The sequence below is a fragment of the Xyrauchen texanus genome, chromosome 49, assembly GCF_025860055.1.
Source record: "Xyrauchen texanus isolate HMW12.3.18 chromosome 49, RBS_HiC_50CHRs, whole genome shotgun sequence".
NCBI lineage: Eukaryota > Metazoa > Chordata > Actinopteri > Cypriniformes > Catostomidae > Xyrauchen > Xyrauchen texanus.
The window spans coordinates 15,413,240-15,441,136 of NC_068324.1; the positions used below are offsets into that span (position 1 = coordinate 15,413,240).

The 27,897-nt window shown below is 37.6% G+C and overlaps 1 protein-coding gene across 1 annotated transcript; it reads right to left on the reverse strand.

Annotated features, from left to right (window-relative positions):
• Positions 1–51: 51 nt before the first annotated feature.
• On the reverse strand, positions 52–27,897 carry LOC127640430 (TBC1 domain family member 2B-like). The gene is made up of 13 exons (XM_052123006.1): positions 27,506–27,897; positions 24,979–25,123; positions 23,906–24,071; positions 22,413–22,585; positions 21,715–21,938; positions 17,965–18,357; positions 15,784–15,894; positions 15,319–15,515; positions 5,295–5,789; positions 4,318–4,435; positions 3,673–3,858; positions 2,057–2,178; positions 52–1,868 (listed from the first exon to the last, which is right to left on the reverse strand). The coding sequence occupies exons 1-13, from the start codon at positions 27,842–27,844 to the stop codon at positions 1,673–1,675; spliced, it is 2,865 nt and encodes a 954-aa protein (XP_051978966.1). The 5' UTR covers positions 27,845–27,897; the 3' UTR covers positions 52–1,672.

Genomic DNA, 27,897 nt, shown 5'->3' on the forward strand with positions numbered 1-27,897 from the left:
TAAACAAAATTAAAGACAGTAAAAAAATTAAAGACAGTGCTGAATGCAGTAGCAATTTATTAGATAATCATGCATAAGTAAAACACAAGATATTTATCATGTGATAAAAGAATAAAACATTTCAGTAACTTCAACACAAAAAAAAGAAAATTGTTTAGCATAATTTGCTTAACAGATAAATGTTTGAAATCGTAGCTCTCTCATTAAGAAATTAAACAATTCTTTGCTATCAGACAAACATAGTCGATGGGTAAAATGTATGTACTATGAAAAAAGATTGTAAGATTTGGCAAGAACAATGAATAAGGAAACACGTTTGTACCAACAAGCCTCAAATTTGTCAAAATTATGTTGGTTTTGGCTTAGCTCAGCAATAAGCCAAAATGCAATATATCTAGAAATCATTTGGACAGGAGAAAAAAAATACATCTTGCAAAAAACTATTTCTAAATATCAAAGTAATGCAAAAGGATTCGCTAAACATTTTCTTACAAGGCCAGTGAGGGTGATCAAATGTATATCCTACATGGAAAGCACAGTTATTGTGAGAAACCAGCTCTCACAGAAATTCCAAAGTCTAACAAGTCTCAATTTGGCATTCAATGGGCATTCATGCAAAGGTAGCCTCTATGAATAAGAAAGCATAAATGAGAATTAATGGCAATAAACGAGACTGTGAAGCAGATGTGGATGCACATTATTATGTTGATTGTGAGCAGCTTCAGTGTAATGGTGTTTTCTTGTGTTTTTTAGACAATTATAAAAAATAAAAAAAAGAAGTTGTTTGTTGGTATAATATTCAAACTTGAAGCAGAGAGTAGAAACAGAGGAACTATACCTGCAATACAAAAATGCATTTAAAAACAAAGAGGTACCAAATAAGGCATCTGAAAAGACAGCAAATTGTGCTTGTAAAACCTCAATAAAAAAGAACTGCTGCTTGTGAAATCTGTTGAAGTGTGATTCTCTGAAATGATTGAGAGATCTGTCTAGTGTAATGTCCATGACTGTGCTTGCATGCAACATTTGTTAGGTTTTGCCTAAGCATGCTTTACAATAATACACATTCCCTCATAGGAGAATTTGCATCTAGAAATTGCTAATAAAGTGATTTATGTGATACAAAATGTGGACAAATGTACCGAATGTATAAAAAACGAGGGCAGGCCTCGTAAACCTGAAATGTAAAACATGTACATGTTTAAAGTCATCTTATTCTATTAAACAAGTTAATGATGTTTAATACAGATGTCTGGATATGACGATTACCGAAAGTACGTGAACAAGTTTTAATAAGCGCAAGAGAAATTGTTGGTGTCCAGGACTGTGCATCCCTGTACTATGTCCAGCTTAATGCAAGTGTATAACATTTTGAATACTTGTCCAGTCCACACCAGAACAATCTTCCTTAATGCAAAGTACTTGAGTTACTTCAATACTGATTTTGGTGAACATAAATGTACAAATGGATGGAATATTGGTCAAGCAATACAAGAAATGAAAAGCAACAGGAATACTCTTCTTTAGTCCCCGAAATTCACAGTTCTGTTTGTTCCTTGATTCCCAAAAGCTGATTTCAACAAAATCAGAAATACAAAAGAACATTGAAATATTTAAGCCACTTTCTGATTGGTTAACCGCTGTGCTGTTCTGGTCTCTTATTGGTTGTGCTTCAGCTGTCCTCCTCATCGTCACTGATGAGCGTGCGGCCGTCCAGGGTGGTGTCTCTCTCCCGCAGGAAGGTTTGGCGGATGGCTTCCAGTTCGGAGAGCTCCAGACGGACCTTCTCCAGGTGGAATGTACGGCGATTCTGGATCTGTCTCATTGGGAATGGGTTCATGTCCACAAAGGCCATGCTCATCAACTTCCTGTGTGGGAAGAAAACTAAATGCATCAACATTTTATCACTAAACAAGGTTTATAATGTTGCTTCAATGTATCTCAGCTTCTGTTCAATTGCGGTGTTAGTAAACTGTTGACTGAAACTTGCTTATCTTGGATTTATAGATTTAGATTGCTTTAATTAATATAATAAAATCCCATTAAATGCGAACACCTTGCATCCAAGATTGTATGTGTGAAGTAGCGAAGGTATTTGAAAATGGTCATGGGATCCTGAAGCTTAAGAAACTCCTCTTCTTTGTATTTGAAAAGTGAGAGAGCAAATCTGAATATTATCTGCCAAAATAAACAGACAGAGGGGTTAAAACATCAACACAAGTCAGCATACAAGGAACAATATCATTATGAAACAACAATCCTATGATTCATAATAAAAATAATATTAAGTATGTGGTAACTTGGCCAATAATTATTACTAGGGCTGTGAATTTAACATATCCATTGAGTACAATTTATACAAAATAACTAATTGATGCAAAGTTCATACCAAATCTAACAACAAATGGGTGTGACATCATTTAGAACACAATCTGGCCAAAACAAAGGTGTTTTTGTCTTTGTTTCTGAGGTTTTAGAAAACATGTCATTGGTAAGAGTGACCTAGAGCTCCACATACTTTGAGACCAACGACTAATTACCATTCAGTCAGTTAAGATCAGTCAACATGAACAAACCAGCGTGCAGTTATAAGTGAGCTGGTGCAATCTTAACCACATCTGTACAATCATTCACGCGGAGATATTTTAAAGAACATGTCATGCAATATTTTGTTTGTTTAATTAGTCTACAAAAGGAAATACTCTGTGTGCCCATTCATTCTTTTGTCTGTATTCATTCCATTAACACTCTTTTATATACCCATCTTTGCAGTAGTATCAGTGTCATCATAAAATTACAATAACAGAGTGAAAGTCTTTTTAGCAAGTCAGTTCACTCATTGGCCATCTTTGGAATGCTCTTGGGCAGCTATTTTACTATGTAAACAAGTGGCATACAAGTGCAGTTCATATCTACTGAATGGGGAAAAAACGAAATCTCCAAAGCTGTTGGTCAAAGAACATATTTAAAGTCAGCGGTAAAATTAGACTACACTGGTACCATATATTGTGCTTCTTTAGCTCAGATTACACTAAAAACAAAAATGTCCAGGGTTGTATAGCTAATGCGCATGCACGTTCTCGAGTTGATTGACAGGCAATGTCTGTCTCTAAAAGGTGATTTGCTCTTTTACTTGAAAGGCGGGACTTCCTTTTATACATCCATTGACCATAAGGCATTCCAATTTCTCCCATTAATTTTAGTAGAAGTGGCCCATCTCTGCTAAATATTTTGATATTATTGCCTCATATAGCATGTTAGCGAAATTTATTGTAGAATGTAAAAAAAAACTTTTTTTTTTTGGCTCTGAGCGAGAGTATGCCGGGGCCTAAAAGCAATTTTTTGTATGATTATTTAATGCTACACAATGATTTATCTTTATTTGGAGCTTTTCTCAGCATATGTTGTTGTATGTGATTAATTTGATTAATAAGAGTATCATGCAATTTTATTTTCATCGAATTACTGCCCATGTATCTTACTTTTATTTTAGAACTTTTTTATTATTTAAATGGATTTGAGGAATTAATTATTAATGGATCACTTTATATTTGTCATCCGTTTTTATGGCCATTAAATATAATCATGATTATTAATTAGATATAAATTAGGCATATTATTATGCTGTCAGTGCACAGTTAAAATGATTTGTTTCCATTTAATTCCTCATACCTTAGGTCCCTCATAGAGAAAAGCATCCCAGATCTTGAAGAGGATTTCGCTGACCACGCTGTCAACAAACACAACCAGGAACCAGTTGAAGGTGATGAGAGAGAAATCCACTTTATAGTGTTCAAAATGAGCGTGAAGTCTGGGCAGCTTCTCGTACATCAGGTCCTTAAACACACGCTGATCTACCTGCACCACAACAACATTAACATGAGTCAAAAACAATGTTCTCAAATTTGCTTTTGTGAGAACTTCACTGTTGACTGCAGTCACATGACAACAATGAATAAGCCATAAATAGCAGCCTACCAAAAATATGGTCCTAACTAAAAAGTACTTCCGGGAAGTCTCTCTGCAAGTTAACATGTGGTTAGCAACCAAAACTTAATGTAAAATGTTGCATAAGTCCAAAACTGTGATAATGTATGTTTAACATGTCCGTTATATTAATGTCTTGGCATCAGAAAGAACAAAAAAAAAAAACCTGAGTTGCAGTGTGAGATGAAAGAACAGAAAAAAAAGATGTGCTGTTAGCCTGCTGCAAGTGAGTCATACCAAGTAAACAATGACATGCAAAAAGTTCCTGTCTCTGCTCCAGTGTTAAAAGCCTGGCAGTTTTTAGGGGATTTTTCACGTTTAGAACAGTACCTGTGACCCAAGCAGTGTTTTAGTGTAATAGTCACGTGGCATGAAAACCTCCACAATGGCCACAAGACACCAGAAAGCGTCCTCTTGATCCAAATACAGAAGAGCGATAGCTGCCAGCCTGAAAGAATGAAAAACAACCTGATGCTGCTAAATCCTCAGATCTAGACATTTTAATAAATCGATGATACATTTCTGTTTTGCTAGAACTGTATCAGAACTGACTTTTGTATTACTCTAAACTCTGCATTGTATTTTAGCACAAAAACACTTAATCGTCTTCACATACCATTAACAGTCTATCTTGTAAGAATAGTTCCCCCCAAAATGAAACTTTTATCATTATTTACTTACTCGCTCCAATCCCCTATTACTTTTTTTCTTCCGTGGGAAACAAAAGATGGATTTTTAAAAAGTCTTCACAGGGTTTATTAATTTACCATAATGTAAATTAATAGTTAGTCCGGTCTTTCAAACTCAAAAAAATGACACAAAACACCATAATACCACAGTAAATGTAATTGATAGAGTCTTGTACTATATTCCAAGTCTTCAAAAGCGATATGATCACTTTTTGCAATGAACCCAATGTAATTTATGTCGTTATTCACTCTTTTCACGTTGCGCGTTTGGTCACAAGACTCAATAACCAATGAGGTTTGATGTTATCGATGTAGCCACCAAATTTGATTTAAGCACTTTACTAATTAGTTGATTTGAGAGGATAACAACTTAAAAATAAATTCTGTTCATCACACAAAATGATCAAATGGCTTCAATAGTACACTGGTTTTATTGATTACTTTAACTGAGTTTTTTGTTTGTTTTTTGTTTCAAGCTTAACAGCCTGGAGTTCCTATTCACGTGCATAATGTCAAATAAACCCTGTGAAATAACCAATACTACCAGCAGTTGTAATTAATTCCTAACGGATATCTCCTTATATGCTTTCACCACATGGAGTTGTTTGGATCGGTTACCTGTTCAAGCCTTGGCAGTATCCGATATCTGGATTCCTCCAGGAGAAAGCCAGCAGCACATTCCTGAGTTTCTGGATGCCTTCAGAGTCAGAGGAGGCATAGTGCTTGTTGTTGGGGAGTGTCCGTAGGAGATCCAGCTCTATCTGTTTGCAGGCTGGGTTGGGTTTATCACTTGCCATGCACAGAAGGTTCTGATAATAGTCTTTCGGCTGGCTGTCACGGATCTTCTTCACATGGAAGTTCACACACCAGCTCCACACCTTGGAGCGGTGGTTATGGGGCACCCCATTTCGCATCAGTGCCTTCAACTCTGGAGATCGAACCATCTCTCTGTTCATGGTGATGGCCAGGTAGTTGTCCCATTTCACTCTGATTGATGTCTCCTGGTCTGTAAGAGAAAGGGACTTCAGGTCCAGCGCTCTCTTTTTGGCTTCAAGTTTTTCCTCCTCATCCTCCTCTTCTGGGACCGTCTTGAAGCCATACACGTCATACTCGCTAAACGAAATCAAAGAAAACATTAGCTTTGGTTGTATGCGTTCCAGTTGGAATAGGTCGTATGAGGTGAAAAAGTTTCTAGACAGTTTATTTACCATTGTACACACTGAGCATTTTATTATGAACACCTGTACACCTACTTATTTATGCCATTATCTGATCAGCCAGATGCAGAATGCAATGCATACAATCAAGCAGATACGGGTCAGGAGCTTCAGTTAATGTTCACATCAACCATCAGAATGGGTAAAAAAAATGGATCTTAGCGATTTAGGCAGTGGCATGATTGTTGGTGCCAGAAGGGCTGGTATGAGTATTTCTGTAACTGCTGAACTCCTGGGATTTTCATGTGCAACAGTCTCTAGAGTTTACTCAGAATGGTGCCAAAAACAAAAACATCCAGTGAGTGGCAGTTCTGTGGACGGAAATGCCTTGTTGATGAGATGTCAACAGAGAAGGTCAGACTGGTTTAAGCAGACAGAAAGGCTACAGTAACTCAGATAACCACTCTGTACAATTGAAGAGAGCAGACTAGCATCTCAGAATGCACAACACGTCGAACCTTGAGGCAGATGGGCTACAACAGCAGAAGACCTTATCGGGTTCCACTTCTGTCAACCAAGAACTGAAAGCTGAGGCTGCAGTGGGCATAGGCTCAGCAAAACTGGACAGATGAAGTCTGTAAAAAACTCAATTTGTGCTATATATGGTAGGATCAGAATTTGGCACTGTTAAGTACATGTGTACGTGTATATCTTCATACCATTGCTGCATAGTTTTCTTTTGTATTCTGCTCTCTCTCTTTCTTTCTTTCTTTTTCTGGTTTTGAGTTGTGATTAAACGGCTACATTGTTAAACCTCTGATGTCATTAGTTCCATGATGGGAGAGGAGTGCTGACGCATAACTGGACTGCCGGTGGCATTAAAAAGAGAGGCGAGGCAGCATGTGGTGGCAGTGTTTGTTAGACATATAGCATGTCTTGGTTAACTGAGTGTTTTGTTTTACTCTGAACCTGTGCTGAGACCAGACTTTATGATTATTACTCGGGTGACGTTTTCTGTGTATCTATATGCCTTCAAAGCTACATGTTTATTAATGACTGTATGTACGAACTTTGTTTGCTAATCTATCCCATCTCTCGTTGCAGCTTTGTTGTAAATGCAGTAACTTTGTTAAATATCGGTTTAAGTAACTACAATTAAGGGAGAAACGGATACTTAGAATGTAATGTGACATACATGGAACTCAGGTAGTTTCTGAAGTGTTGCATTAGATACACTATTTATGGAGCATGTGCCACTCATTGTATTTTTGTTTGGTTAGTAAGTGTAATTTATTTATGATGTCTTGCACATTGAAGATGTTTTGTTTTGTTTATTTCTTTGTAGGTAGTGTAGCATGAGAACACTCATTAGTTAGAATAGTTTTGTTTTATTTTTATTGCTTGGCACTGCTTAATTTCTGATATCTCCTTCCCTGTGTACTGAGCACTGTAAATATTCTTATATAAGTAATCACTTTCTTGTTGTAATTTTTATTAAAGCTGCTGGTAGTGTTCAGTATAGTGGTGTTTTACATGCTATACGGTATTAGGTTTCAATCAAAAGGAATTTAAATAATCAATTTCTCTCAAAGTGTTACCCACTCGTCCAGGATATTCCTGTATTTTCTGGGACACAATAATATTTTTTTCTTTGGAGTGAAATGTTTTGCTTATGGCAGGGTTGATGTTGGATAGTTGCAACTAATTACAAGACATGGGGAGGGTAGTCTACTGGTATGTTGTTTATTCTCTGATAGTTGTCATAGTGTTAATCATGTTCGACAAGCTTTCAGTCATTGTCCGACATTTGAGCAATTTGATAAACGTTGAAAGGATGATTTGTTATAGATTGCTGAACATTTAAATGTACGGGTGTTCAAGTAGTCATTGAATAGACAATTAAAGAGTGTTTTGATGGAAAGACTAGTGACATTGCAAGTTTTAGTTCTGCCTAAGGGCAGATGTTATCGCATCTTGGATGATCAAGGGCACATGCGACCCTAGGCACCATGCTCATCTGTTCGTTTTTTTTGTTCATCTATTTTTGTCACTATAACAAAGTGCGTACCTGGCGATCATGTTAGGGAATATGATCGGCCAGTTTGTAGGGGTGATATGGGTTCTGACGATTCTATGTGACAGTGTAAATGGGCTTGGAGCAAAACCATGGAATGCATGGAACAATGGATTACCTGTGCTTCCTGTTTACACCCAGGAATTCCTGCTAAGCTTCCAACAGATGAAACTCAGCCGAAACTTCTTTTTAGTTGTCTCGAAATCACCTGCTCAAACTTCCCATCTCACAACAAAGAAGAAAAAGCGTGGATCTAGATGAGAGATACGGAACCGACTCAAAAGGAGAGGTAGCCACTTCCCTATCCCTGCAATTACCCAATCCAAGGTGCGTTCACTACTTAACAAGATGACTAAACTTTCCGCACTTGTACAGTATGACAGGGATTTTAGGAAAGCCAACCTGATCTGTCTCATGGAGACTTGGCTTTCAGGGGATGCAAGCAACATCGATCTGGAGGGATATTTGCTCGTTCGATTCAGAGACGTTAGATGAACAGCGAAAAGCATCATTGGTGGATTCTGCATGTTCAGAAACACCAGCTGGGGAACTAACATGAAACTGACTGTTCTACTCATTATGAGATTATAACTGTTATGAATGCATGGATCGTATAGTAAGTAACTCATATCGCAAACAGCAAAGCTCATGGATCCCATGCAGTTTGCCTACTGAGCCAGCCGAGGTGTGGAGGACACTACTCTTACTCTTCTGGAAAAAGTACATGGTCACCTAGGCAAAGCAAATACATATGTCCATGTACTTTTTATGGATTTCTCCTCTGCTTTTAATATGGTCCAGCCCCATCTTCTCCCGAGACACCTGTGTGACACGAACGTCAGTAGCAGCCTTGTCCTGTGGATCAGGGTGTTTCTAAGAGAGTCCTCAAAAAGTCTGTATTAATAACACCTTCTCGGACTGCCTTGTCCTGAATACTGGCATTCCTCAGGGGTGTGTTTAATCTCCTCTTTTATTCTCTATATACATAAATGAGGTAAAATACAATAGTAAAGACCTCACACTTATAAAGTATGCTGATGACATGGCCCTGGTTGCCTGCCTGCAGGATGTCACCAGCACATCGATCACCTTGCCACCTGTTTTGATGGCAGGTCAAACCTAACCTGTGTTTGATAGCATGGTGCCTGTCTTTAAGCCAGTCACTATGAAGGGGCAGGAATTTGAGCATGTCATATATTTTATATATTTGGGAACAATAATTGACAATAAACTTTCCTTTCAGCCTAATGCAGATAAAAAAAGGAAAGGCAGCGGCTTTCTCTCCTCAGGAAACTGAGGAGATTTAATGCCAGCAAACACACTCTAACTATGGTCTACAGGTCACTCACCGAAAGTGTTCTCACCTTTAACATTGTTTCCTGGTATGGGAACCTCTCAGTTAGACACAGGAATAAGCTGACCCAGGTGGTCAATCAGGCCAATAAGATAACTGGAGACAAACAACTGCAACTCCAGAACCTCTACACTTGGTCCCTTACTAAGAAGGCAACCCAGGTGACAATGTATGTAACCTACAATGACCCTACTAACCCCCTTCATTCATCATTTCAGCTGTTACCATCTGGCAGGAGACTTAAGGTCCCGTTAGCCTGGAAGAATTGGTACAAAAAATAATTTGTGCCCCCTTCAGCCCATGAGCACTGCTGCTGTAAATTGAAATGGACAATAAAGTTTTCTAATTCTTAAGTTAGCTGAGGAGTTTGTGCTTAAACAATCATTTTTTAAGCTGGGTGCTCAGAGAAGGGTGGTCATCCTCACAGTCTCAGTTGTATCGACCAAAACCTAAAGCAGCACAGACAAAAGAGGTAAAAGTGTTTTTATTGCCATACACCAAGCTACATCATTGCTAAATGTTTAATACTGAAGCATAAATCCCAACAGCAACAGTCAATGAAAGGTGTTGGTATTGTCAAAGCTGTAGGTGGCGAACTCTCTGATAGAAATCCTGATGAAAGTTACAAGCCATTCTTGATGAAAGGCTTCATTTCTTTAACTGGATCACAAAAAGATTAAGTAGAGGTTACAATGATTTGAGATGCAGGTGCTGCTCAGTCTTTTCTTTTGGCTGATTTATTACCATTGACTGAGACGTCTTGTGGTGAGAATGTAATAGTGCAAGGAATTGAAATGGGACATTGTGATCTTGTGAAAGTTGGAGTCAGATCTTTACTACCAGTCCAGAGAATATCATTGATTCTTGGAAATGACTTGGCAGGAGGTAATGTTATGCCTGTTTTAAAGCTGCTTGACAAACCTGACCTTTGCTCTTCATCAGATGAGCTGGCAAGAACTCATCCTGAAGGGTTTACAGCTTGTGCTGGAAATCATGCTCAGTCACATAAAATGAGTGATGATGTTGAGTTGAAAGATTTATATATTGCTCCAATTATAAGGGAGGAGCAATGTTTTTCACAATCTGAAAGTGAGAATTTAATTGAACAATGTAGTGAAACTAGGGAGCTCCTTTGAATCTACCTATATCTCAGGAACAGATTGTGCATGCTGAGAAAACAGGAAACATTTTTCCTTGATAAGCGGTTGCTAATTCGAACCGATATACAGTATATGCTGTTTTTTATGCATTCATATACAGATGCTGACTCAGACTGGGCTGAGGTATTTCAGACTGCAGTCCCTTGTAAGTACAGACAGCATGTCTTGTCTTGTCTTGTCTTTAGCTCATAACCATGTGTGTTCGGGACATTTAGGCATTACAAAAACATATAATCGCATTCTTCTTCTAGCCTGGCTTACGGAAAGATGTGTCTCAATATTGTCATACATGTCATATTTGCCAATAAACTGGTAAGCCAAACAAGAAAATTCCCCCCGCTCCACTCTCTCCTATTCCAGCAGTAGGAGAACCTTTTGAGCAAGTAATTGTAGATTGTGTGGGACCCTTGCCAAAGTCAAAAGAAGGAAACCAATTTTTGCTCACAATTATGTGTGTGTCAAAGCCCTTCCGAGAAGCAGTTCCATTAAGGAAGGTGACAGCTCCAGTCATTGTTAAAGCACTGACAATGTTATTTTCTACTTTTGGATTTGCGAAAGTCATACAGACGGATCAAGGAAGAAACTTCATGTCCAAACTTTTCAAACAGGTTCAGCAGATCTTAGCTATATCCCAAAGCGTTTCCTCTGCTTATCATCCTGAAAGTCAGGAAGCATTGGAAAGGTTTCATCAAACCTTAAAATCAATGTTTCATAAATATTTCTTGGAGACAGGTAAAGAATGGGATGAGGGTGTTCTAATAAATGTTATTTGCTGTACACAAGAATCCCTTGGATTCAGTCCTGCTGAACTGGATTTTGGACACTCGGTTTGAGGACCATTCAAAATTCTTAAGGAACAAATGATAGCGATTGCTGCCACTCCTCAAAGTAACGTGTTGGATTATGTCATTAAGTTTCGAAAACATTTACATGCAGTATGTTCTCTTGCTAAAGATTCCCCCAGGGATGCGCAGATATCTATGAAAAACAGACATAACAGGAACGCTGTTGTGTGATCATTTGTGTCAGGTGACTTAGTCTTGGTGTTGTTACCTATTTCAGGTTCAAAACTATCTGCCTTATTGTCCTTATGTTGTTGTGAGAAAATTGAGTGATACTGACTATATGTTGTTCCATCCATGGTGGATGTGAGTAGTTCCTCATCATCTGGTGGTAGTATTGAGGAAGGTGAAGAAGTTGTGCTGAGTAATACTCAACAACAGTGTGCTAAGTTGTTAAACTCTGAAATGTTGAAATATTTGTCACCTTGTTTAAGTCATTTAACTGCTGAACAAGAACAGGACATTACTGAATTGATTCATGGTTTTTCTTCTCTTTTTCAAGATGTACTTACACAAACCACAGTTCTTCAATGTGATAATAAGGTTGTTGGTTCTCCAATTAGACAGCATGCATACTGTCAACCTTGTGAAGAGAAAGGTAATGGAAGTAGTAGTTATGTATTTGTTTGATAATGGTCTTGCGAAACCCAGCAGAAGCTCATCTCCCTGTCTGCTTGTTCCAAAGCCAGATGGAACATTCAGATTCTGTACTGATAATTGGAAATTGAATGTAGTCACTGTTCCAGATTGTTACCCATTACCTTAAATGGAGGACTGCATAGATTATGTTGGTATAGCTCGATTCGTCAGTAAACCTGACTTGCTAAAAGGGCACTGGCAAGTTCCATTAGCTCCAGAAGCAACGCATTTCTGCTTTTGAAACTTCTGACAGTTTTGCACAGTATACCGTCATGGATTTTGGGTTTCGTAATGCACCAGCCACCTTTCAGTGGTTGATAAATGTAGTGATGGCTGATGTTCCTAACTGTAGTGCATATTTAGATGACTTGGTGGTGTATTCGTCAGATTGGTCTGAACATCTGTCTCTGCTTAGAATTGTTTTACACGTCTTGAGAATGCCTCACTTACGCTCAACCTAATAAAATGTTATTTTGGGCAGGCTATAATTACCTATCTGTGTAAACAGGTGGACCAGGGACAAGTAAAACCTTTGGATGCTAATGTGTCAGCTATTATTGAGTTCCCAGTCCCAACTACAAGTCGGGAATTATGTCATTTTTTAGGTATGGTTGAATACTATCGGAACTTTTGTAATAATATTCCCACTGTGGTCCATTCCAAGACCAGTCTGCTTAGTCTTTCGAAAATGTTTGTGTGGTCTGCTTCTTGTAAAATGTAAGTTTACCTTGGGCCTAGTAATTCTCCCATTACTGTTTACACTTACCACAATTTTTTTGACTCTGATGTATAATCGTAATGCATGGTTAATGTGGTGGTCTCTTATGGTGCAAAACTATGACTTGGAGATCAAACTTAAGAAAGGCTCTTAGAATGTAATGGCAGATGCTCTTTCGCGGAGTTTAATGGAATAAGTTAGTTTGGAGTTTTTGGTGCAATTTGATAGTTTTGTTCTTATGAGTTACGTACGTATGTACGTGTATAACTTCATACCATAGCTGCGTAGTTTTCTTTTGTATTCGGCTCTCTTTTTCTGGTTTCGTCGTGTTTGGACGACTACATTGTTAAACATCTGACATCACAGGTTTCGTGGTGGGAGAGGAGCCAGAAACATAATTGGACTGCCGGCGGCATTAAAAAGAGAGACAATGGAGAGACAACCGCGAGGCAGCTTGTGGCTGCAGCGTTTGTTAGACATATAATATGTCTTCATTAACTGAGCATTTTGTTTTACTCTGAATTATCACTCAGGTGACGTGTTCTGTGTATCTATATGCCTTCAAAGCTACTTGTTTATGAATGACTGTATGTACATACTTTGTTAATCTATTCCATCTCTCGTTGCAGCTTTGTTGTGTATGCTGTAACTCGGATAAATATTGGGTAACCATATTTAAGGGAGAAATGGATAGTTATAATGTCACGAGACATACATGGAACTCATGTAGTTTTTGAAGCATAGTATTTGATTATTTAGGGGGGCCTGGGTAGCTCAGTGAGTATTGATGCTGACTACCAACCCAGGAGTCATGAGTTTGAATCCCTAGTGTGCTGAGTGACTCCAGCCTGGTCTCCTAAGCAACCAAATTTGCCCGGTTGCTATGGAGGGTAGAGTCAAATGGACTAACCTCCTCGTGGTCGCTATAAGGTGGTTCTCGCTCTCGGTGGGGCACGTGGAGTGTTGTGCATGGATGCCATGGAGAATAGTGTGGTCCTTCACACGCGCTACATCTCCACGGTAACACGCTCAACAAGCCATGTGATAAGATGCGCGGATTGATGGTCTCAGACGCGGAGGCAACTGAGATGTTTTGTTTTTGCTTATTTCTTTGTAGGCAGTGTAGCACGAGAACACTCATTAGTTAGAATTATTTAGTTTTATTTTTATTGTTTGGCACCGCTTTATTTCCGCTTTTCTCCTTCCCTGTGTAAACAGCAATACTGAGCACTGTAAATATTCTTATATATGTAATAATTTTTCTAGTTTTTATAATTAAAGCTGTTGGTGGTGTTCGGTATAGTGGTGTTTGAGTGGTTTCTTACCTGCCATACAGCATTATGTTTCACTCAAAAGGAATAAAATAATCACTTTATCTCAAATTTATCTCCAAGTGTTACTAACCCACTCCCCGGGTTGTAACGGTGACCAACAGCATGAATCCACGGACCCAACCTGTCATGTGCCAAATGACCAGGCTGGTGGCGGTGGTGTAATGGTGTGGGGATTGATTTCTTGGCACACTTTGGGCCCGTTACTACCAATCAATAATTGTTTGAATGCCACAGTCTATTTGAGTACTGTTGCTCCTGACCATGTGCATCCCTTCAAGGCCACAATTTACCCATATTCTAATAGCTAATTTCAGCATGATAATGCACCATGTAACAAAGCAAAATTCATCTCAAACTGGTTTCATGTACAAGACATTAAATTCACTGTTCTTCAGTGGCCTTCCCAGTCACCGGATCTGAATCCAATAGAACACATTTGGTATGTGGCAGAACGGGAGATTCACAGAATGAATGTGCAGCTGACAAATCTGCAGAAATTGCGTGACGCAATCATGTCAACATGGACCAGAATCTCAAAGGAATGTTGAGGCTGTTTTAAGAGCTAAGGGAGGTCCTAACCAGTATTAGTATGGTGTTCCTAAAAAGTGCTCAGTGAGTGTATTTTAACAAGGAATAGGAGGATGTTTGCTTCCACACTGTTTTTTGGAACATAAAAAACTTCCTGTTCATTTCGAGTGGTGTTTTTCAAGACCAGTAGCATGACTGAACATGTTTGAAGATAAGATATTTGGATAGGTTGGCATTACAAAGACAAAAGTTAACACAAGTAAATGCAAATGTTATGGTGACAGGGCTGGTTTTAATATTTGTTTTGTAGGCTGGGCTAGATGGATGGGCTATTTTATAACAAAAAAAATTTCTCCTGAAGTCGACAGAAGATATGTTATTCAAGGTTTCTTGAACCTGATATCAATACCATGATATCTTCAGAATAACCCACTTTTAGCAGCTCAGTTTGTAAAAATTGCCTGGTTGTACTAGCAAGAAAGCTTTGTGCTCTAAATTGTAGACTATATCTACAAACACTGTTAGAAAAAAAACAGCTCATCGCTGAGCCAGTACCTTCAAAGAAACACCCACTCATCTTTCCACCTAAAGGTACTAATATGTACCCTTTGGAGACAGATAAGGCATAACTAGATAGTGATTGACATGTAAAGGGTACAATGGGTGTATATTTTAAGGCACAGCCCCAGTGACAAGCTGTTGTACCCCTAAAGGTAACGTTTTTGCACATTTGTTCTGACAGTGTAGTAGACTGAATAATTTTTTTGTTTGTAGGAAAATTATGTTTCTAAGCATGAGATTTTGTCTTACTGATGGGTTTAGGTTGACTGTGATACCTGACAGCGTTTGGTTTGAGTATTGGATGCTCCAGCTGGTCTGTGCTCTCCACCTGTAGTGCATCTTCTAGTAGACGAGTGATGACCTCTCCGCTATGGTTTTGCTCTAAGGAGGAACATACGGGAGTCTTTACCTCCTGAAGTAGGACCAGGTACTTACTCTCAACCTGACACAGCTTGGCCTCCAAACTGGTATTCTGTAGATTCAGAATGGACACAAAAAGGGACCGAAAGAGAAGGGGTGAGCAAAATGTATTCCTCAGCAAACAGAAACATGCACACACAACATTCAAAGGTTAATGGAATGCTAGGAAAAAGGAAAAGGAAATGCTAACATGGCACACAAGCAGAAATAATCTGCGGACAAAACAGCCAGGGTCGTTTAAGTGCAACAAGTTGTTGAAGTCACTGCTGTAATTTCACTGGAAGTACAATTGGAAGATTAATAAAGACAAGAGCAAAGACCTTTGTCTCCAGTGCCTTCTCTCTAGCTTCCGCATTTCTTCGCAAGACGGTCAGCTCCAGAATTTCTTTGTTTAAGAAGTTATTTTGGGATTTGTAGCCCTGAAGACTGTCCTGGAACAAAGTAAAAACCAAACAAGTTGAACATAAGACACTAAAAAGCATGTACAGAGACAAAACAGAACTTCTATGTATTGTTATCAAGAGACAATCACTAACATTTGATACATCTCTAAACATTTCAAGTGTGGAAGGCAAGCAACTGAAGCACTACAATAAATCTGTATATTAATAAGCATTTCTGCACAGGTCATGTGTTTACACCCCTGTGCTCAAGCCTTAATAATTAGTATGAGATAGTGAAATCACGAAATCGTTTGACTTATTCACATAGAGAAAAAAACGAACTAACCAAGAATACTACAAATCTTTTTCCTAACTTTAACACCTAACCTAAACCAAGCCATGATTTTAGTAGGAAAATCACTGTTTTGTACAACAAAAGAAAGAGAAATATTGAGTTTGGTACAAGACACAGGAAGCATATTACAGGTTATTTACATACATCAGTAATTTGTAGGAATGTCATAAATTATCAATACATCGATTATTGATCGCCACATTATTTTCTCGATATGTTTTTGACACATTGATATATTAGCTGACATTTAAATTAGAAGCCTAAATTGTGTACTTTCCAATTCACTGTCAGTTAGCCTTCCGTTTAATGTGGTCTGGCATAATAGATTTGTGAGATCACAAGGGGGTGATGCTGGTCGCCGGTAAAGCAAAAGCACAGGTATCACACATGGCATGTTGTTGAACATGAGGCAGTCCAAAGTTGAAAATCTAGTCATCATACACACAATACGAAGTAACAAAGGTTTTGTAATTCCTGCAAGAATGAACAAAGTTACCTTGATGAATTGCAGGTTAGTGTATGAAACTGGTGTTACTGTGCAAACTAAACTATTAGAAATTGCAACTTTTAATATGCAATTTTTCTGTATGTAGACTTGAATAGGTTTAACTCAAGCTGTAAAACCACAAAAGACATACTTTATAAACAAAAACATTGTATAGGCTATATGAAAGAGAAATATATGCAATGTCTCATGCAGTGATGGCTGGAGTAAATAATCTATGCCTTTTGATAATGAGAATTTAATGGAAAACTATGCAATTTGCACTCCATGGCGTTACAGAATTTTGAGTGGCGTTGTGTCTAGCTTCAAAGAAAATATTTGATTCTTATTTAAGAAAGCGCCATCTGCCAGACGCGTCTGGTGCGCGACCCTCTTTAAGTTACCCTGTCGCTCATTTTACCAAAGTTGTGTTGAAATTATATATGAAAGGACAAAAACGATTGTGTAACCAGTAGCCTTATTTATATCTGCATTTTTTCAGATATAAATAATGCTACTGGTTACACAATAGTTTTTGTCCTTTCATATATAATTTCAACACAACTTTGATTGTGGTTTTTGCCCTTTCCTGATAATCATAAGGAAAATTTTCTGATTATTGACGCATGAAAAAGGCATTAATACCAAGCCTAGTAATTTTTATTGCATAAATATGGATTGAGTGACCAAATTTGTTCAATTACATTTCTTTTCTTATTATAAAATGCTGGATTGGAGGCTAAGTAAAATTTTATGTCTGTATTGTATGGATTTGAAATTCAGTTTGGGAATTGAAGTCGTCCTTTTTTTGTACGAGACAAATCTTACATTATCTTAAAAATTCACCATCACGCATGATTTATAATGAGTTATCACGAGGCTATGTTGAACGTAAAATAGAGCTGACCTTGAAAGACTAAAGATTTGACTGTCAGTGACATGTGAACATGTCAGAGTCTTGTACATTTATGGTTGCCATTGTCAGTTGTATAACACCTTGCTGGAAAAAGAAAGAAACAGCTAAAACCATCCTAAGTCTGGTCAAGTTGGTCTACCAGCAAGAACAGCTTGCCCAAAGTCCAAAATCCCTCTAAAACAAGCCAACTGATCAGTCTGGGAGACCAGCTAAAACCAGCTTAGGCTGGTATTAGCCATTTTTTGAGCAGGGACATTTGACCCTAAACTCCCTCCCACACAAACTCATTCATGTTTTCGATCATATAGATCGACTGATTGGGAAGTACACATTGATGTAGGTTAGGTCTGGTTCTTATAATACCTTCAGAGTATCCAGCTCTTGCTGCTCCCTGCTAGTAGTAGGTGAGCTGCATTCAGCCGATTGGGTTCCTTCTTCACCGCTTTGCTGGGAGAGTTTCATGATGACTTCGTCCTTGGCCTGAATGGTTTCCATTAGCATTCCCAGCTGCTCATTTATCTCCCCAACTTTGATCTTCAAACCCTTCAACTCCTGCTGAAGACTCTCTTTCTCCAAAGCCAGCCTCTCCATGTGGCTACAAAGTTCCTTAATCTGGGTGTCTCGTTCTGCCAGGGCTTTGGCTGCTTCGGTCTCATCCTGGTTCGGATTGCTGGGCCTCATGCTCCCCGGAGGTCCTATGGAGCTCCAGTCGCATTGGGAGCTACGTAGTGTTTGCTGAAGAAGACGAACCAACTCCTGGTAGAGGAGGACACAATGGTGCATAAAACACAAGCATTCATGACAGTTCAGCAGACAGGAGCGACCAATCAATCACTTGCATAAACTACTCAAACACACAGAGACTGATATGGCAAAAAAAAAAAAAAAAGGTTCTTCTATAGTCATTGATCATCCTTCAAAGTCTATTGATGAGGTCAAAGTTTTTTGTAATCTATTAGAACCAGTTAGGAAAATGTAGACCTCTATTTCAGTTGGTGGGCTTCTGTCTTTGTATCTGGCTAAATTACTCATTCATTGTTTCTCAGGATTTTTTGGGACAATAAACACCAATGAAACTGAAAAAATAGGGTGGATCAATAAACTGGAGTCCAAACAGAAATTGGAGGCACATCCAGGATCTGTTAAAAAATGTGATTTATGTTACAGCCAATAATTGGGTTTCGTAACAATGACATTATTTTATTCGTATTAGCACTTTGGTGAAAACATGGTTCCTAACCCCAAAGTATCAAAGGGCATTTATCTTCATGGACTGGTGAATTATCACAAAAATGTATCTACCAAAAACAGAAGCCTTTCTCTACGGTTTCTGCAGATAATATTAATCACAACTTTGTCCAAATATCCAACTTACTTTGTCAAATGTACATTGACATTGTTACAAATTTCTGTGGGCATTTTGAAGTAATGCTCAATGAATGATGTCTGAACTACTGAAAGAAATGGGACTTCAATACAGGCTAATACAGGCGTATAAGATATTTAGACTTGCTTTAGGAGAATGTATCTTAAATACACAGTAAGTGTATTTTGTATACAAGTGTATTTTTTCACTTGGTTATAATTATGTGAGTGCAGTAAAGACAAAATATACTTATATTCAATATCTATTCTCTAAAAGCAAGTCTAAATATCTTATATGCTGTTTCTCAGTTGAATGCTTCTTTTTTTAAAGGATTTTTAGATATTATAAAAATTTATATTTTTACATTATATTCAACATTTTCAGATAACTTTTAAACGTAAAAAAAAAAAGGTCCCCGCGACAGAGTGTGCATCAGCCGGGTGTAGTTTTAATCTCCCCCCTTTAGATCGGGACATCCATGCAACTCATAGAGGAGGCGCTGTTTGCACATAGAAATGCCCGTTTCAGAGTTTGTAGTTATTTGCATGATCTGCTTCCGTATTATTTATACTTTAATAAAGCTAAACGCATTAAATCTAACTGCATTAAAGATGTAACGACGCTCGACAAGCAAGTTTTGCTTCAGTGGAGTGGCAGCTCCAGCTCCACTTATTCCACAACGACAGTGCTACTTTATTGACTTATTTTGTATTTTTGCATTAAAATTCCCTCATACTTTATGATCTACATCACCTAAAGCTGTTTGGAAAGTTTAGAGTGCATCTGGACATGTTTTCTTCCTCTCCTCAGTCTTGCGAGAACTGCAGTGCTGCTCTTGCACATCATCATTAGAGTTAAATGTGATCTCATGTTACATTAAATGAGATCAAATGACTATTCGACAATCTTTTATTTTCAACGTTGTCGATAACGTTGAAGAAACGTTTCAGCCCTACTCGAAACAGGCAATACATTGCCCAGTAGTGCCTTCTTGTTTGATAAAAGTATCAACATGTTATTCATGTTGCTAATAAAACAACATTTTCAGTCATTAGTTGATCAGTCTTATCACACCTTTAGTCATTAAAACAAAGTATTTGTACAAATCCTTATGAGTACGTGTTAATAACATGAAAATAATGAGGCTTGAAGTCTGTGGTGAGATTAAATAAAACACTGTTGTTGATTACTATATTTTTTAGAGTTGTTAAGGTGTCTGGGTAAAAAGCACAGCCATGGGCCAGAGTTTTTTTTTTACCTGCACACAAATTGCAAACACAATACCCATTTTGTGGTTCTCAAGGCCCCTGCTTTAGATGTGATGACACCTTTACAGAAAAGCACACAAAGCAGAACAATTAAAGAAATATTTTGGGTTCAATACAAGTTGAGCTCAATCGACTATAAAATTTAATTTATGGCATAATGTTGATTATCTGGGATACAGTGATGCACTTACAATGTAATGGGGGCCAATTTTTTTTACATTAAAATAGTCCCTTTTTCAAAAGTATAACCACAAAACAAACAATATGCATGTTAACATGGTATTAGTATGATAAATTCGCTTACTAACCTTTTCTGTGTAAAGTTATAGCCAATTTTACAACTTCGTTGCTATGACGACATAACGTCAACAAACCTTAAAACAACTTAAAAAATTACAATTCAATCTTTACAGCAAAATAACAAACAAAAAATTGTTTTAACAGAAGAATGCAAGTACTTTTATAAAATGATAAGCTTCATATTTCTGCCTTTAAATCCTCCAAAAATTGGCCACATTCACTCCCATTGTAAGTGCCTCACTGTAACCTTGATTTTTGCTTTTTTAAGAAAAGGGACAAGTCAAAATTTATTTTTGTGGTAATCAACATTATGACACAAATGCTGTCGATTGAGATTAACTTGTATTCAACTTTGAGTATTCCTATAAATTCAAAACTGGACTGGCAGGAGATGCTGCATCAAAGCTTGCTGCCATTTCGATAAAGGACAGTTCATTGAACTATAAATACTGACGCTCTCAGAGTAATCAGAGATTGTGTCAACATTCACATGCACAATTTGTGCATTCACCAACATGTTTGAGAAATCCCCAAATATAAGAATTACAGCAATGAATGAAGAACTATAAACAAACAGCTCTGACAACCCTGTGAAAACTATTTATATGCCAACAGTTTTGTATTTCTGCCAGCAAAGTTTGACCACTAGTTTTACAACATGTGAAATATGTAACCAGAAATAAAATAATTGTAAGCCCAGATATAAAGTCTAAACACCAAGCAAATACTTCTGTTATTATGGCTGGACGGTATATAACGTATATACTGTGCAAAAGCAAAAAGATTCTAAAACCACTAAAAATCTTAATTAGGTTGACTTGAAAAGTCTTTATCTATCCATCTATCCATCTATCTGTCCATCCATCCACTTACAGCAAAAATAACTTTGACAATATTTTGATATATATAACAAAACATAAAATTAATCATACCTTGATCACATAATATTTTGGTCATACCGCCCATCATACTTGGAAATACATGGTAGACTTTTTCGCTAGAAACATCACCAGACAGCATACTAATATTAACTGACTCTGGCCGCAAACCCATAATCAAAATGAAATTTATTGCGTAATAATCTAGAAGGATGAAGGATGGCCATTGCAAGTTTGAGATACGACTTTGCACTAATTTTCAAAAAAGTGTCCCTTCCTATTTCATTCATTCATATTGTACCTTCTGACTGGCAAGCTCCTCCCGGAGGTGGTTCTCCTGCTCCTGCAAGCGGTTGATCTCCTCCTGCTGGCTCTGAATGCAGAGCTGCATTTCGGAGGTCTTGGATCCGTCGCATTCCACCAGCGAGCACTCCGTGCTGCGGCTTGCTTTCCCAGATCCCATGTGAAAGGGCCGCTTCATTCGTGAGGGGCGGATATCAAACGTGAACGCAGAGCCAATGGAGTCTGTAGACAGATGCCGTGAAAAAAGAGAGCTACAGATGGATATTCAAGGCCTAGACCTTAAGTGTCTGAATCTTGAAAAAGAAATCGCAACATGTTAATTTGAGTTTTTGTCCTAACCAGCTGCAACTATTATCATTTAATTAGTTTATATTTCTGTTGCATAGTGCTGCATAGTCCATAGCTGTACAATACAGTAAAAAACAGATTTTTACTGCTTTTGTGCTTTGCACAGCATTTTGGCTTTCAATGTGGGGACAGAAAAATTGCTTGGCACTGAAAACTTGTCGCATTACAACAGGTTAGGACATAGTGTTATGGTATTGAAAATCCCACACATTTTTTCCATTAAAAGTACATCATTCATAAAAATAAATGACCCCACAGAACATCCAGTCTATTACATTTTCAATATGTCTTACAACTACACATTTCTCTGAATGGCAGTAAGGGGAAATGTTTGAATAATGATCTTACGTCTCTGAGAGTGTGATGGGCTCTCTCTGCGCTGGCCCTCAGGAGGGGGTTTGTACTCTGAAATATCTCTGGTTAGAGGGTCCACCATCTCCCAGTCCTCATTGCTGGATGTGTAAAACACACTTCGTCGGTTTTCTCCTAATCGGCCAGGCCGCAAATGGGACATACTATTTCTGATTGAAGGCGGGAGAAATGGAGAAAGGCTTTGACATCACATAATATAATCATATACTGTCCTTTAGAAGGTAAAAGTGCTTGATGTTAATAAGAATAACAACTCTATACCAGTGTTTGACCAAAGGTTAAACTTGCTATCGCTATGACTATTTCAGTTGAGGAAGTATATTTCTGATTGAATCTATTACTAGGCCTAGATGGGAAAAAAAAATATTTTGCAATGGTTGTTGTGAAATTTGCATGAAAATACTACACTTATTGGAAGGGGATAGCATATTAAAATGATCTGATGAAATCTTTAATGGGGGAAAACAATAACTGAGTGCACCTTTAAAATAAAATAAAGCATTTAACAAAATGTATTATTTTATTATTTCTTTCTAATTATCTTTTGAATTCTAATGGTTTCATGCTCTCACACCAAGGCCACATCCAGACTAATAGGTTTTTGATTGAAAACACATTAATTTCACATTTACGTGTCTAATGGCAGACTTTCAGACGTAACTCAATTGTCCCCTTCAGTACTGAAATTTGCACCATGGTAATACAATAACGCACATTAAGCATGTCCAATCGGACTGCGAGATGGCAATATGGTGGCCAAGTACTTGATCTGTTTTCACATACTTGTGTAGAGTATATTTTGGCCTTTATTATGAAAATTATCCATAAAAAAAATACTGGCAAAATAATTATAGCGTAATTGAGAGCAAAATAATAGACAAATCAATCATAACATAAGGCATAATGTACAGTCAGCCGGTTGTTTTCGCAAAATAATCTCAGATAGGGTGATCAGGACTTGTATCACCATAAAGGGCTTTATTTTGCGATAACAACCGGCTGACTGTACAATATCCCGCTTATTACACGGCTACTAACCAAATAACTAAATAAATGGACATAAAATATAGATTTGAGGTTAAATTATTGTATTAGCTTACTTGTGGAGATCAAATAGTGATTAAAAAGAAGAAATGATGACTCGCAATACCCTAATGAGTGGTCTGATATGTGGATAAGCGGTTGTTACTCAGAAATATCAGACTGCTAGATGGCGCCATTGTTACTCAGAGATATCAGAACGCTAGATGTAGCCATTGTTACTCAAGAGATATCAGAACGCTAGATGGTGCAGTTGTTACTAAGAAATATCAGACCGCTAGGTGTAACCATTGTTACTCAGAAATATCAGACCGCTAGGTGGCGCCAATCAGAATCAAGTATTCTAGAGACCCGTGAAATTTAAATAAATATCAACTATGTACATGTTTCCATCAGTCCATCCCAATATCTTTGTCCCAGGCTATTACCTGATCTCAGAGCCCCAGTGTCTGAGGGAGTTGAGTGCTGCAGTGGGCTGTACAACAGGGCTACGTACAGTCTGAACACCAACCAGTCCATCACTGTCCATCTCAACAGCAAAGTCACTCCGGACACTTTCCATGCTTTCACTGGGCTTCTCAAAGAGCGTTGCTTCTAAAAACCCAATGCACATATAGTTTGAGTTACAGACTGTGACAGTCTGGTGTTTTTTCTCATACAGAAACAACACCATTGGTCAGTTGAATTAAATGAATAATGCACAAAGAGATACACAGGCACATTTGTTTTATGTAAATTAAACAGAGCCAATGACTTGCAAAGTGCTGGTAAAAAGGAAGAAGCACACTCTTTTTGTTTTGGTTCTGCCTTTTTGACTTCTAAAAAAATGCTTAAATGCAACAGCTATTCTCTAACAGCACAAATCATTGCCTGAGGGTTTTGAGGACTGTAAAACCATTTCAGTACCTCATAGAAAGGAAGAGAAATCAAGAGCATGTTTGCTTAAATGATATGTGAAGTATCCAAAATTAACTTTTGTAACATCTACCAATGACAAGATAACTGAGAAAATGTATCCGTTATAAACATTTCTTACCAGACATGAAACTGTATTTTGCATTATTGTTTATTACAAATTTATATTTTTGTTCACATGACAATTAAATTACTTTTTGCATGAAACACTGCGATTTTGTTCCACATATTTTTATATTGGTTGCTCATTGTGGGTTTTTGAAAGGAAACAAAAAACATTAGCACTCCCAGATATGTCTCTAAATACTGTAGGTTTGTTTGAAGGCAGATGAAGGCATGTGTTACATGACCAGTGGAATCATGTGCATTTATGACCTTTGACTCATCTCACATAATTTGAAGCCAATCACTACAGGTTTAAAGTCTGATTTGACTTTTCCTGTCCTGTCATGTCCAACAAACAGCATTGCAATTTCCACAGATGAATGGAGGACAGGAACAGCAGCTGATTTCTCTCTTTCTTTTTCTCTGTTCTCTTTTCTTCAGTGCATTCATCACAGTCTGCTGCTTGTTTGCTATGCCTCACCTGCATCTTTGGCCACCAGACCCATATGTGGATAAAATAGGGTGGGAGAGCACCAGTTGTCTCGATGGCCAGGCATGTTACAGAACTCCCAGCGTTTCTGCTGCAACTGCCGCAGCCAGTAATGCATCATCTGTCTGTTGGGCGCCTGCACATTGAAAAGGAAATAAAAGCAGTGTGCTAACCATCCATTTTTTGCCCTGCTGTTTTGTGATATAACAGTATAACAGGAGGAACAGGGTCACAGGTGCGAATGTGACTTTCTCCTTTGAGAAGTCATGCCTGTTTCATTCTCAGTTCCAGTTTACGGCTAAGTGAGTCTAGCCGATTACCCTTGCTGCACTTTAAGTTTGAAAATCAAGAAATTTAGAAAGAAAAAAGCTGTAAAAAAAATACATTCTTGCATGAAAGGTTTATTCGGTTTGCTTGCACTCTATAGCAACAAAAACAAATAAATACCACCAAAGCTTTAAACTAAAGATTGGCCGATATTGTTTTTTTACAACCGATAATGTTAAAGTTTACGATAGCCGTTACACAGAAAAGTTATTTTTTCCTTTTTGACACAATGCTAACTAATTAATCATTAGACTACAACAACATCATGTGCATTTCTAAGTTTATTGCTTAAAATGCTACTGGTGGAAACTGATAAAAATGTCAAGACAATGTCCTGGTCATATTTTACACCAAAGTAATAAAAATACATTTGAAATTATCTTTTGCATTGTGACATTGTTTTCAGGACACTTAAGCACATTTTAACCACCAATTCTTATTCTGGAATACATCTAACTGTTTTTATACTATACTATAAAAAAGATGCTGTTGTACAATAATTTTTACCATTAAAATTAGCAAAAATGACAGGCAGTGCCAAGGGGGTCCTACTATGATGATGAATATATACTATATAATTTAAATAACATACATTTACTTTTATGTGAAGAATAATTTAGGCCTATGAAAACAACACATTAAAATTGAAAATAATGTAGCTGTGAAAACCAACATTTTCTGTTGAATTTAAAGCCATTGCTGGGTGCTATTCTTTGGGGACCCAAATTGTGCCATTTATTGGTAGATGCTATTACACACACACACACACACACGTTGTGTTTCCATGTTTTATGGGGACTTTCCATAGACATAATGGTTTTTATACTGTACAAACTTTATATTCTATCCCCTAAACCTAACCCTACCCCTAAACCTAACCCTCACAGAAAACTTTCTGCATTTTTACATTTTCAAAAAACATAATTTAGTATGATTTATAAGCTGTTTTCCTCATGGGGACCAACAAAATGTCCCCACAAGGTCAAAAATGTCGGGTTTTACTATCCTTATGGGGACATTTGGTCCCCACAAAGTGATAAATACACGCTCACACACACACACACACACACACACACACACACATATATAATAGAGAGAGAAAGAGAGAGATTGAGAGAGTAGTAATAAATAATAATAATAATAATAATAATCTTTATTTGAACTATCCTTATATTGATATAAATAGCAACTGAACTGAATAGTTTGGGCTGTTGTTAATTTTTCAATGTTTTAAATGTAAAAGGTTCCCTGTACAATTTACAGCATTAGCTCATAGTGAATTGCTTTCAAACATAATCAAAATGGACATTAGAACTGAAATATACCCAAATGAATCAGAATCAAAATCAAATACTTTTAAAATCAGAATAGAATTGAATCAAGAGCTTCGGAATGGAATCAAATTGGGAGATCGGTACAGCTACCCAACCCCTATAAATAACATCAATCAATGTGTAATGTGTGCACAATGTGGAATACATTTTCTAGAAATGATGTTGGGGAAACTGACATCCTGTTGCATTACTGAAAATATTTGAATCTGTCCAGCTGTTTCTCTTGTCCGGCAAGTGGTCCAATCCAAGTTTGCAAAGACAGCACAGTGCTTCATTACAACAAGAATCTCGTGTTATCGTCCTACATTCTCTAGCCATGAGACAAGATGTTTAGAGCACTGTCCAGCATGTTTTATTGTATCTTGACAACAGTGGAATGACTGAGCCAGTGTTTAACCTTTAATGTGCTGTGCTTAAGATGCATTTCTACACATGTACTTATGTATACTGTACATGTGTCCTTTAAATCAAATGTACTTTAAGCAAACACTCAAGTTCAAAATGGAGAGTCTTTGTAGTGTATCTGTAAAATAATAGTTTATTATGTTTATTATTATTATTATTATTATTATTATACACTTTAAAACTACATAGCCTTGAAAAGTAAAATAAATTATGATTGTATGATTTTGGTGAAAATGAATGACAAGATGGTCACTGATCACTTGTTGCATTGAACACTTTTTCATAGGGAGATAATTTTATATTGCAAGATTTAAAAGAAAGTAATCTCCCATAAATGAAGCTAACAAGTCCAGTGCAATGAACGTAAGACTATATATATTGGAAACAGGTTAATGCATTGCATCCTCGTTGACACAGAGATTTAATTTTTGAGATGCATTTAGCATTTGTACCTTCAGCAGGAACTCCTTGCCGTCGGTGTGAATCTCAAAGAGCCCCTCTTCTGCCTCCACGTCATAGCTGAAACATGCGTCCGCTATCTCAATGTGTCCCAGCGGCAGAGCGTCTTGGGGAGTCTTAAAAAAATACAAGTAACATTTCCTCGGGTCGTACACAAACCAGCGCGCTTTGAACCCTCTCAGGGGCCCTTTCCCGTGCAGTTTATTCAGGTAGCCGCATAATTTGGGAGCCTGCTCTTTCGTGCCATCACAGTCGGCCACATCTGGAGACTTGGCCGGCAGGATCCGAGAATTCCTGCTGGGATTGGTAGTGCTGTCATCCTCTTCGTACATCTTTCTGTGGACTTTTTCCTCTATCTGCGGCTAAGAAGTTTCCATCCGCATGA

Excerpts from the sequence above, each read along its gene's own strand:
- LOC127640430 (XM_052123006.1), bottom strand. The coding sequence starts at position 27,844 with ATGTACGAAGAGGATGACAGCACTACCAATCCCAGCAGGAATTCTCGG. Across the intron at positions 18,358-21,714 it reads AGGAGCTTGCCAGTCAGAAG|GAGTTGGTTCGTCTTCTTCA; the intron begins GTACAATATGAA and ends CTCCTCTACCAG. Across the intron at positions 1,869-2,056 it reads CATACAATCTTGGATGCAAG|GAAGTTGATGAGCATGGCCT; the intron begins GTGTTCGCATTT and ends CTTCCCACACAG.